Source organism: Pelophylax lessonae, assembly GCF_965119305.1.
Source record: "Pelophylax lessonae genome assembly, chromosome: 5".
Classification (NCBI taxonomy): domain Eukaryota; kingdom Metazoa; phylum Chordata; class Amphibia; order Anura; family Ranidae; genus Pelophylax; species Pelophylax lessonae.
This window is the reverse complement of record NC_138772.1, coordinates 414,728,631-414,742,009: the sequence shown is the minus strand read 5'-3', so window position 1 is coordinate 414,742,009 and position 13,379 is coordinate 414,728,631. Positions and strand designations below refer to the sequence as shown.

The following is a 13,379-nucleotide window of genomic DNA, read 5'->3' as shown; positions in this document are numbered from 1 at the left end:
TAGAGGAGAAAATGTATAACTCAGGTTGAACTGATCCCACAGAGTCACCAGGGCACCACTGCGAAGACCAGAGGATCCCTGGATCTGGAGACAAACCTGTCTAGTTTGTTGGTGAACTTGGAAGTCAAGGGGTTCATGTCCATTGTCCCTCACTTTGGGGTGAAGGACCACTCCTTTGGTGTCCAAACATTAATGACTGAGGAAGTCCACCTGTCAATTTTTCACATCTGAATGTGCATGGCTGACAGGGCTGGAACTTTACTTTTTGCCCAAAAGAGCATTATATCAACTTTCCTTTAAACCATGAAACATAGGAGTTAAAAACAAACTCTGTCACTGACCACCAATGTAGAAGCGAGTTAAATAGTATTGCTACTGCGCACCATTGCAGGAGAAAGGTTAACCGTGCTGCTACTGTCCGGGGGCTATTACTGGAGTCACTGACCGCAATGGCGGGGGTATTTTTGCATCCACTGACTCAAATGTTAGGGGGTAATTACTGCAGTCTACGACACCAATGTTGGGGGTTATTATTTTGTCTACTGACACCATTTACTGGGGATTATTATTGTGCCCACTTACACCATTATTGGGGGTCAGTGCAGTCACTGGCACCAATATTGAGGCTTTTTGTGTCCACTAACACCAAAGCTGGGGGTTATTATATCGACTGAGACCTATGCAGGGGCTTATTATTGTGTCCACTGATACTAATACTAGGGTTTTTTTTTTTGATGTTCATTGATACCAAACATGACAACTTTCTCTTCAGTGTATATTGTGGTATGTTGCAAAAATGCAGCAGGACCAAAATTTTCAGGCGCTGGTGTGCATTAAAGCACATTCTTTTTGAATATGCTGCCTAACTTGAAACAATGCACCTCAATGCACAAAAAAAAAAACTGTGCTATGGTGCGGCCCTTTGGAGAGGTCGGTGGCTGTACTTGACTGGAGACTTATTTTCAACTTGAGCACCACTGCCTTAGACCCTAATCTGGCTCCACTTTTAGGTAACAGGTGTCCCCGTCCCCCTAAAGTTCTTTTTGCACACTTTATATTTTGTAAAAGGTTGTCCTGTCCTTGTGGCAAGTAATCGGAGGCAGCCATGCAGGGACAGGGCTTTGTCCAATGCCTAAATATCAGTCAAAAGATGTATGGAATTTAGCTTTGCTGGTGGTGGTGGTCAGAATGCTTAAGTTTAAACATTTCTCTTTAAAATCAAATACATTAGGCTCAATTTACAAATCTAACACAGTAGGATAAGGATAGTTATTTTCAAAGGAGTGATAGCTATTTTCAGTTGAGCGTAATGATGTTTTTTAAACTAACTTAGTCACATGGCTAAAATAAAGATACTTATTATTGGGTGAAATCTTTCTGAATCAAACCTATTGTATTTGCTCTTGCTGCTACAGTTTACAAACATTCAAAATTCTGTAGCTGTTAACAAAATAAGTTTCAGTACTCGGTTATTCATATTGTTTTCTATTAACCAGGTGTCAGAAGGAACGTTATTGTCATTACGTTCATCAGCAAGCCAGAGAGATTCCCTCATATCAGGTGACATGTCAATGAACCCCTTGCCACAAAACTGTTCAAACACTACTCCCAGTTTTAACATGTAATCACTGACAGAGTAATCAGTTACTTACATGTGGTGGAATCTACTAAGGAGAAACAGAAAATATGCTCTGTGTTAGGGATTAATATTTCGTATTTCATAAACGCTTGCTGCTCTTCTGAAATGTTTTACTGATAACAATATAATTCAACAAAAGAAATCTCTCACATCCCCTATCTGCCTCAAGAATTAGACCCACCATGCTGGTCAACTGTTCTTCTGGTTTGACACCATTAGAATGACCTGCTGTTTGAAGATGTACAATATTACAGCCAGATTTGATGTCAGCATTCAACAAACGTTTCCAAGACCTCACAGGGGGAAAGAGTCAAGCAGTTAGCAGCCAGACTAGAACCATGTATTGAAAGTGTAATTGCTTGGGGAATAATGTGTAAAAAATCATTGTCGTGTCGGAGAGAACTGTACAAAAATAATACTTAACACAGGGGTTAACGAAATCATGATCAAAGCAGTGATAGTTCTACACTTGGCGCAATGCTTAACTAATATTGCTGCTATATCACATTGCCCTGCTGGTCTGGATGTTCCTCGTTTTCAGAAAACAGGTAACAACTGAGGCTCCTGGTGAGACAGTGTCACTGCATTACCCCATATGATAAGATAACCACTTTAGTGCAGCCTTACATATTTAAAACTAAAGTTTAGTGATTATAAATTTCTTCTTAAACAGCACCATGGATGGTACTTACAATGAAAGAAAAAAGTGTCCCATGTGCTGGTGGCTGCTATGTTAGGTTAAAATCTTCCTTTATCTGCCCCTGGATACCCCCAGAGCTGTGGTATTATGAGGGTTTAAATGAGCGGCTTGAGTCATGACAGGCACTCATCGACTCCTCATCCATTCATAGGAGCCGTACCATCAGTTCCCACAATGAAAAACTATCTATAAACAGAGGAGAGGACTTTTTCTTTATCTGCCTGTCCTCCATTCATAGATCACTTTTCCTTGTGAAAACTGCCAGTATGGCCTCTATGAATGGAGATAGGGGCAAAAAGGTCAGACAGACATAGGCACTTTTAGGCATTTTGACAAGTACCCATCAAAGTGGCAGCTGCTCATATTCACCACCACAGAGCATGTAAGATACAGCTGTGGGGGTATCCAGGGGCAGAGGAACAAAGATTCCACTGCATGGTCTTACTGTGCAATCACTGCAGTCTTTATTTCACCCCACAGCTTTGCTGAAAACTGCCCCTAGTGCTGACGTCATGGACAAATCTTGTTTGACACATTGCGTCCCAGTGGGACTCCATCAGAAGCTTGTGACACGTTTAGGTGGAGGGACATTTGAAGTGTTTTTTTTTTCCTTGCTAATTTTGGAACAAAAATGTTATAGCGATTTATTTGATGTAAACTTTTTTTTATCATCAGCTTCTTATTAAATTTGTACAATGATCCAAAAAAACAAGAGGTACACTATAGGTAAAAAGAAATATGGTACAATGTAGCATAGTCTTTACACTATGATAAAGTAACTATTTCCATTCAAACCAATCAGCGCTATGGTACATTTTATATTTATATATATATATATATATATATATATATATATATACACATATACATATACACACACACACATCTATATCATCACTATAGGAGGTGGAACGCTAACGTTTTTTTTTTTTTTTTTAATAAATTACTCTTGAGGCATATGTGATGTACTTTTTGGTATTCAGGATATTGGTGGTGTTGGGTAGCTGCGTGGGGATATTTTATATATTACTTCTTCAAGATAGGCTGCGAGCAAAAAAGCATATATAATGGAAGATTTTCATTTTATTTATTTATTTTTTTTACAAACAATTGTTTTCAGGTTTGTACATGCTGGTTAAAGTCTTACTTGTGGCACAGAAATTATGTTATTAGGTCCCCATCCTCCATGTTGTAGCATGGAACTGTTAACTACAGAAAAAAATTAAACACTTTAATACATGGACCCACTGATGAAGGAGTTAAATCTATGTTATGTGCACACTGTTAAACCCATGCATGCCATAGCATGTGCACACTACTATCCTCCTATTTGTACATCAAACTACTGTCCTAGTAAATGCCATATGCACATTTTTTTGGGACTGAAAACAATTTATCCTGTTTAAAAAAACGTGGCAGCCTATAAATCTATTATTTTTTAACTAGCAGGTTGAACAGAAAAAAAAAAAAAAGACTTGATTCCCCCATCCCTGCACTTGTAGCTGGGGGAATCTGCCTCATTGTGCTTTTGTATTTCTCACAGTGGGGAGAATTCCCCATTAAAATAGACTGATCAGAACTGCCAGCTCTAGCGGGTGGCTCTGATCGAGCAGAAATTTTCCAACAGGGCAGTTGTACAGGTGCAAGTTGAACAGCATTTCAATCCACATATGGCCAGGCTAATCCTAAACCCTCTGTCCTGCAAAAAAATGACTGTATAGAAAAAAATAAGATTTTTCCTACAACTTACCTGTGAAATACTTTTCACAGGACACAGAGCAGGCCATAATAACGACTATCTGGCTTATACGCCACCTATAGGGGAATGGACACTGGCGAACCAATAGACAGCAAGTTCCCCCTAAATAACCCCTACCACACAGGAAGAACCTCAGTTTTTGTAGCAAGCAATGAAGATCCCAGAAAAGAGTGGAGGGACCTCTGTGTCCTGTGATGCACTCCAAGAAAAGGATTTTACAGGTAAGTTGTAGGAAAAATCCAATTTTCTTTATCATACCTCACAGGACACAGAGCAGGCCATAATAATGACTATCCGGGATGTCCTAAAGCAATGCCCTTGAGGGGAGGGAACACAGTAATCCCAAGACCACCCTCGGAAAAAAAAAAATCTATACTGCTGCTTGTAGCACGCTTCATCCAAACTGAGCCCCCTCTTGAGCCCTACCATCCACCTGGTAGAACCTAGTGAATGTATGTACTGAAGACCAAGTAGCAGCCTTGCAAATCTAAGCCATAGACACTTGATGATGCACTGCCCATGAAGCATTTACCCTCCTGGTAGAGTGCGCCTTTAACCTAAAGGGTGGGACCTTACCCTTTTAATCAGGGGTCTTCAAACTATGGCCCTCCAGTTGTTCAGGAACTACAATTCCCATCATGCCTAGTCATGGCTTTGAATGTCAGAGTTTTACAATGCCTCATGGGATGTGTAGTTCCACAACAGCTGGAGGGCCATAGTTTGAGGATCCCTGCTTTATTTAAACCCTATGCCTGAACAATGCAAATCCATTTAGAAGTAGTCAAACTTGTCACTGCCTGGCCTCTCTTAGGCCCTTCTCGTAGGACAAAAAAAGCATCAGTTCAAATAGACCTTGATTGCCCGAGAGAATGTAATATTTTTCTTCTGTGGTCTAAGGATTTGGAAAAAAGGAAGGTAGATTTTTTGGATGAAAACTGGAATCCACTTTGGGCAAAAAGGCTGGATGGGGACGCAAGCGCACTCTGTCCTGGCACAGGAAAGGGCCGCTAATTCTGGCACCCTTCAAGCCCAGGTTACGGCGACCAAAAAAGCCTTACCAAGATAACCAAGGGAATAGGCCTGATAGGCTCAAACTGTTCTGTTCTGCGTCTGTAACAGAGAGCACAAGATTTAGGTCCCAGGGGCATAAGGGCGGCTTGACCGGCGGAGCCATGGGAAATCACACCTTGCAGAAATGCTTGAAACAATAACTGTGTCACTATCGGTCTCTGAAAGAAACTAGATAAGGCCGAGATCTTCCCCTTGATAGTACCCAATGCCAGCTTCAATTCCACTCCTAAATTCCAAGAATTCTTCCAATAACATACTTGTGAGGATGCCATATTTTGGACTCACACCAAGAGATGCAAGATGTGAGATGTAAGATTTCCAAACTCCATAGAATATTTTTCTAGAGATGGGCTTCCTAGCGTTTATCAATGTAGCTACAGCCGGACCCGAAATCCAATGATCCTTCAAGATTCTGGTCTCAATAGCCAGACCATCAAATTCAGCGACCGTAAAGCAGGATGGAATATGGGACCTTGGGAAAGTAGGTCTAGACGGCATGGAAGTTACCATGGCTCCCCTACTGCCAATTTTACAATCTCTGCGTACCAAGGTCTCCTGGGCCAGGCCGGAGCCACCAGGATCACCGGTCTCCCCTCAACCTGTATTCTGCACAGCAGCCGTGGCAGAAGTTGGACTGGAGGAAAGGCATAGATCAGGGAGAACCGATGCCAAGGGATCACTAACGCATCTGTTCTGAGAACGATTGGATCCCAGGTTCTGAATACAATCTTGTCCGTTGTTGTTGAACCTGGATGCCAATAGATCTAGGTCTGGGGTACCCCAACATTGGCAAATCATTTGAAATACCTCAGAATGTAGGGACCGTTCCCCTGGATACAACTGCTGGCGACTTAGAAAGTCTCCCTGGCAGTTGTCAGCCCCCGGGATTCATACTGCCGACAGAAATGGTACGTATTTCTCTGCCAATTCTAGAATGTAGTTCACCTCTTTCTGGGCTGCCTGGCTCCTGGTGCTCCCTGGTTGTTGATATAAGCCACTACAGTGGCATTGTCACACTGAATCCTGACAGGACAATCCAGCAGCCTGGCAGTCCAAAATGCAAGTGTCAACCGAGCTGCCCGGATCTCCAAGATGTTAATGGGTTAGAGCTTTTCCACGAGAGACCACTTTCCTTGGACAGATGCTTTCTCCAGAATAGCCCCCCAACCCAATAGGCTGGCGTCCGTGGTCACTACCTTCCAGATTATTGGCAGAAAAGACTCCCCCCTTCCCTAAATAGTTGTGTATCAATCACAACATTAGATCCTGCCTCACCTTTGGGGACAAAACCATTGGATAATCCAACGCTTGGAGCTTCTTGTTCCAAGCAGACAGAATGCTGTTTTGGAACAGCCTGGAATGGAACTGCACATAAGGGATTGGCTACAACGAGGAGACCATCTTGCCCAGCAATCTCATGCACAGCCGTATAGAGGGATATTTCCTCACTCTTATGAACTGGACCAGACCTCTTATGGCCCGCATTTTTGCTGGATGCAAAAAAACTCTTGCCTAAGCTGTGTCCAGAATCTGGCCCAGATATTTTAGAACCTAAAATGGCCATAATGCTGATTCTTCTATGTTTAGAATCCAACCTAGGTCTTCCAAAAACTGGACTGTGAGGGTCACATTCCGTGTTAGCCCTGGGCCTGATCCATTCTTGAGTAATAGAGCGTCTAGATATCCCACAATTGAGATCTTGAGACCTTAAGAATGCCAACACCGGGGCTAAGACCTTTGTAAACACCCGGGGAGTCATGGCTAGGCCGAATGGCAAGGCCACAAACTGAAAATGACACTGCCCAACTGTGAAACGCAGAAACTTTTGATAAGGCCAGAAAATTTGCACATGCAGGTATGCATCTTTGATATCTACGGATGCCAAAAATTCTCCTTCCTCCAGAGAAGCTACCACTGAACAAATTTACTCCATGCGGAAGGACCGAACGAACAAGAACTGGTTCAGAGCTTTGAGATCCAGAATGAATCTCACCTCGCCATTTGGTTTTGGCACTGTAAATAGATTTGAGTAAAAACCCGTGAACCTTTCCCTGGTCGGAAACCTCCACAATCACGCCCTGTACCCACAAGCATTCTAGGGCCTGTAACAAGGATTTCCACTGAACTTGTGGGAATATTTTAAACTAGAAACCAAGAGGGAGGGAACTCCCTGTACTCAAACTTGTAGTCCTGAGCCACAGTGGACAAGACTCACCTGTCCTGTACTACCTTTACCCAAGCCTCTGAGAATTGTAGAAGCCTTCCCCCCGTGTGAGTGGGGGAACCTCTTCATAAAGCAGACTTGGCAGGCCTCTGGACCAAGGGTTTTATTCTGACACTGACGTCTCCTAAACCCTGACAGCTGAGGCCATCAAAATACTCTGGAAGATGACGTATTAGGAGGCACAGGAACACTAGGGACCTCAAAATATGGGTGCTTATTCCTTCTTTTAACAGGCAACAGCATGCACTTTCCACCTAAAATCTTTTAGATATATTTATCCAGATCCTCACCAAATAGACGTTTCCCATGGAATGGGAATCTAGTCAGTAACTTCTTACATGGCAATTCCACCGACCAATTCTTCAGCCACAAGACTCTGCCCATGTGTACTGAGAGAAGTGCAAAGCAAGACACCTGTTGAATAGAATCCTTGAGAGCATTTATTGCAAAACACTAGGCACGGATAAGCTCCACCAATTCCTCAGTAGTTTCCCCTTGAGTAGGCAGGTTCCTAGCCAACCTCTTAAAATGATCTTTTAAGGACAGGCAAATTCATATTGCCACTACTGCCGGCTGGACCACCGACCCGGCAATGGCAAATGAGACTTTTAGCAAGGACTCCTTTTTTTCTGCTGGGTCCCTAAATACCTGGGCATTGTCAACCGGAAAGGCTTTATTCACAGAAGAAATAGCAGCATCTATCAAAGGCATACACCACTTTCTTTTGAACTTTTCCTTCATAGGATATAGCAAGGAAAACCTTTTTGGAGGCATAAACACCCTATCAGGGTGATCCCAATCTGCATACACCAGCTGTTCCAGTAAAAGGTGTAAAGGGAAAGCATGTGAACTCTGCTGAGGGCGTCAGGAGCCCAATGAAGAGGAGGCGGCTCCTGACACCTCTAATGGAGGCAATTTAAAACCAGCGCAGACAATTTCGGTAAGAGACTGAATCAGCAACCTCAAAGTGAGAGGCTGGAAATGGCTCCTGACTCCTCTAAAGGGGAATCTCCAGCCTACCCCTCTTCCAGGTTGTTCACAGCTACTTCCTCAATATCCTCTACCCACTCTGGCTCTAACCCAGGGGTCCCCCCTTTGGGCCCAAGTGTCCAAGGTGCTCAGATGGATCCCTGCTGGGACTAAACTCGAGAGGGAGAGCTAACCCGTTTCCTTCCCCCGGGATACAAAGGCAATCATTCTGGCTATTTTAACCTTCAAACTAGCCAAGGCAGATGCCAAGTCATCCTTTGTGACAAAGGATGAGGCAGAGGCTTTGTAAGTGAAAACCTTCTGGGTGTTCCTTGCAACTTCCGCCAGCAGCTCTGCGAACTTTGCCCGCCATTCAAGCCAACAAAGCGTGCCACCTGCACGCTCGTGACGTCACACGCATGCTTTTCCGTGCGCACGCCCGGAGGTTTGTTGCATGTGCGAGCTCAAAAACCTTGTGGTCTGCCAAGCTGTGTGGCAAAGCTAAGCTCCTCAACAAGGCAACTCTATACAAGGCATCTTCGCCTAGAGACTACTGACCCCTAGTGGAAAAACAGCACTGCAGGCTCTGGAGTGGTAATAGTGCACATATTTTTCCCTGTCACCTCTTTTTTATTTTTTATTTTTTTAAAGAAAGGGAAAAAAAAAAAAAAAAAAAAAACTTACCAGTTCCTCCGCAGGATCCTGAAACAGGACCCAATCTTCACCCATCACGGCGGGCCCTGTCATTTCTAGGCCTTCAAGGACCGGGTCCCCCTTTTTTATAATGGGGTCCACACCCTTGGACCTGTACAGCACCCTGCTGGAAAACTGCTTGGGAATAATAACCAGGGTTCCAACTTTCAGGGTCCAGCAGGTCGTATTACAGGCAAGACCTTGTTCCTTCCATCCAAGGTTCGGGTGCCATCCTTTTAGCGCTTAGCCATTCGAATGGATCCATTCACAACTCCCCTTTACTGGGACATCATTAGGTTGAAGAGCTTTTAAACAGCCATGACCATCACCTTCAAGACAAAAAACTGAGGTTCTTCCTGTGTGGAAGGGGTTATATAGGGGGAACTTACTGTCTATTGGTTTGAAAGTATCCATTCACCTATAGGTGGCATATAACCCAGATAGTCATCATTATGGCTTGATCTGTGTCCCGTGATGTACGATAAAAAAATTACTGCTATCCAACTTCTTATCTTACAAAGGTCTTCATCTATAGCTCAATTTTCTTTTGCACAGTCCACTAATGCCTATTGTATTAAAGCAACTAAAGCAGATATAAAACCCACGGCTGCCTGTATACATTGGTGCTGCTAAATAATTTGCATTTAGTAGGATGCAGTCAGTGTACATCCAAAAATCTTCCACCCGGCTCAGTTGATTTTTTAAACGGACTTTTGTCAAGATGGGTGGAGCTTTCAGGGTCACCCATGGCTTAAATTTCATCTGGGTCAGCAGGAATCATCTGAAATCAAAGTAGTCTATCAAGAACATAACATATGTGATTTTTCCAACTCTAAACAAAACAAACTTACTGATGAAGAGGTCTCAGCTGCCAGCCTTGCTGCATATCTGGCGATCAATCTGTGTTCTTCATCTAGGCGGCTGGGACTGTCCAGCATTCTGTGTACAGGATCACACAACAGGAACACATGGTAAAAATAAATACTTTTATATTTGTATGCCAAATCTACAAATTGCATGCTTGAACATAACGGGAAAGAAAAAGGGGGACGGGTTACGTCGTCTGTCAGGTTTGTGTTTGTTATTGCCATTTGTGTCACCATTAAGAAAATGTCCCCTTTCTTTCCCCAGTCACCAATGGAAGTTAGGGCAAATCAGCAATAAAAACCTGACAGAGGTTTTAACTCTTGGCCTGCTATCCAATACTTTTATCTCCTTATGGAGAGATTGGAAATATCACCTCTTACAATCAGTCACCTTGACCATATTTTACAAGCAGGGTAAGTGTAGGAAAATCTCTTCAAAAGATTTATAGAAAGCAAGACAAATTGTGATTTTAAACCTTCCAAACTGTACAAAAAAAAAAAAAAAAGTTTTGGATGATAATTTAAAGTTAAATAAATTGGGAGCCTATTATGTACCTGTAGTACAAAGTAACGGATATCGCCTAGTCAGAAATATTAATGCCTGCTTATATGGCATCTTACAAAGAAATACTGTAGACAATTTATAAAAGCACAGCAGATATGTAGAAATCATTGCAGCAAACATATTATTGCATTGTGAATGCTATGTGTCCTTAGATTGTAAGCTCCTTGAGAGCAGGGACTGACGTGCATGTACAATGTATATGTAAAGCACTGTATAAATTGATGGTGCTAGTAGGAACCTGTAATGAAAAATATTAATAATCTTCAAACACAAGAAAACTGTAGATTTGATACTAACAAACTGTACTACACACGTCTAAACAAAAAATTCAAACCCAACGAGAAGATGATGTAGTCCAGGATAATAATAAGAAACATTTAACTGCAAAGGTAGGTACACAAAAGAGACACATCAAATGTAAACAGTAAGTATGGTGTACACAGCAGGTCCGGCACTCAACTTTAATGTCTCTTTTGTACATACACAATAAAATACTGATTCGTACTTCGTATCAAAACACAGTTTATATTCAATGTGCATTTACTTCACAGCTGCTGACAGCCATCCGTCCTAAGTTACCAAGGTTTCTGGAAGCCCAGACAGCTTAAGGCATACATATAAAAGGTCACTTTTAGTTTAGGGTCCTGTCCCATTTTTTCCCATGTGGCTTGTTACACATGTTTTATCATGTGCGCTGTGTCACACAGAACAGTGTAAATCTTAGCAAGTATATAAAGTAATGTGCCAGACTTTAAAATGCCATTACGTTCCATATTTATAAGAAAATGTATCATAACTGAGAAATGTTCATTATTTTACCAGTAGCAGTGTATCCACCATAGAACCAGGTTATAATGTGAAAATTCCAGCAAGAGTCTGAGGAGACTTCAAGTGTGCTAATTTATTCCATATCATGCATTAAACACTTCAGCTGTATGTTGCACAGGGGTTACAGTGTCATCATCATCATTGGAGAAACAAAGATGAAAATAGAAAAAAAAATTATACAAAATAAATATGGCACAGTAACTTTCTGATTGATTCATTATTTAATGTTATGTAAGGAACAAGTCTACATTTCTTCAGTGCATCAATCACTTAAGCTATACAGTCATTATAAGACCTGGTGGTCTATGTTTGCCTGGCTAGTGAGCTGCATATGTTACAGCATCCATTCTATGAAAACAAGTGATATGCCAAGCCGTAACTAACCGTGAAAGGTTGTTCTGGAGCATGTTGGCATATACCCCGATGAGAACATGTTCATCAGCCAGCCTGTCTGCCACATCCAGGCTGTACTGTAACCTAAGAGAAGGTTTGGGAAATGCATCAAACTTTACCAGGAATCAGAAATAGCAATACAAAAGTGTACCACAATCAACCACAAACTGGAAAGACGTAAGTTAATGGGCAGAATCAGGAAAGAAAAACATGCAGTAAATTCTCTCTCCTCTGAGCAAGACTGATACATGCTCTGGTTAGTTGGAAAATAACTACATTTATGTACCAGCCTAATTTAATCAAATTAAAAGCTCAGCCATCTGGGAACAGCAACTGGCAAAACTGATTGTGCTGTGAATTCCTATTTAATTTTTCCCTTCTGGTAAATAAACACAACCTGGAACAGAACCAGTGGCAGAAGAAAAAATATATAACCCATATACAGTATCTTACGAAAGTGAGTACACCCCTCACATTTTTGTAAATATTTTATTATATCTTTTCATGTGACAACACTAAAGAAATGACACTTTGCTACAATGTAAAGTAGTGAGTGTACAGCTTGTATAACAGTGTAAATTCACTGTCCCCTAAAAATAACTCCGCACACAGCCATTAATGTCTAAACCGCTGGCAACAAAAGTGAGTACACTCCTAAGCGAAAATGTCCAAATTGGGCCCAAAGTCTCATTATTTTGTGTGACCACCATTATTTTTCACCAGAGCTTCACAGGTTGCCACTGGAGCACTGGAGTCCTCTTCCATTCCTTCATGACGACATCACAGAGCTGGTGGATGTTAGAGACCTTGCGCTCCTCCACCATCCATTGGAGGATGCCCCACAGATGCTTAATAGGGTTTAGGTCTGGAGACATGCTTGGCCAGTCCATCACTTTTACCCTCAGCTTCTTTAGCAAGGCAGTGGTTTTCTTGGAGGAGTGTTTGGGGTCATTATGTTGGAATTCTGTCCTGGGGCCCAGCCTCTGAAGGGAGGTGATCATGCTCTGCTTTAATAGGTCACAGTACATGTTGGCATTCATGGTTCCTTCAATGAACTGTAGCTCCCTAGCGCTGGCAGCGCTCATGCAGCCCCAGACCATGACACTCCCACCACCATGCTTGATTGTAGGCAAGACACACTTGTCTTTGTACTCCTCAACTGTTTGCTGCCACACCCGCTTCCTTCTGGGATAACAGCCCTGCAGACCAATTTGATGCAGTGTGCAGCATATGATCTTAGCACTGACAGGCTGATTCCCCACCTCTTCAACCTCTGCAGCAATGCTGGCAGCACTCATACGTCTATTTCTCAAAGACAATCTCTGGATATGACACTGAGTTTGTGCATTTAACTTCTTTGGTTGACCATGGCAAGGCCTGTTCTGAGTGGAACCTGTCCTGTTAAACCACTGTATGGTCTTGGCCACCGTGCTGCAGCTCAGTTTCAGTGTCTTGGCAATCTTCCTATAGCCTAGGCCATTTTTATCTAGAGCAACAATTCTTTTTTTTTTCAGATCCTCAGAGAGTTCTTTGCCATGAGGTGCCATGTTGAACTTCCAATGAGCAGTATGATAGAGTGAGAGCAATAACACCAAATTTAACACACCTGCTACTCATTCACACCCGAGACCTTGTAACACTAAAGAATCACATGACACTGGGGAGGGAAAAT

General features: G+C 42.4%; 1 protein-coding gene across 13 annotated transcripts in view; it reads right to left on the bottom strand.

Annotated features, from left to right (window-relative positions):
* DTNA (dystrobrevin alpha) overlaps positions 1 to 13,379 on the bottom strand; it is a 366,042-nt gene that overhangs the window by 57,585 nt on the left and 295,078 nt on the right. For 11 of the 13 annotated variants that reach the window (XM_082258701.1, XM_082258699.1, XM_082258694.1 and 8 more), the window contains 2 exons: positions 11,699 to 11,791; positions 9,907 to 9,994 (listed from right to left, as the gene is read on the bottom strand). In XM_082258701.1, the coding sequence (XP_082114827.1) occupies positions 9,907 to 9,994; positions 11,699 to 11,791 (181 nt within the window). The remainder of the gene's footprint in view (positions 1 to 9,906; positions 9,995 to 11,698; positions 11,792 to 13,379) is intronic. The other 2 variants (XM_082258695.1, XM_082258696.1) reach the window with 1 other exon arrangement.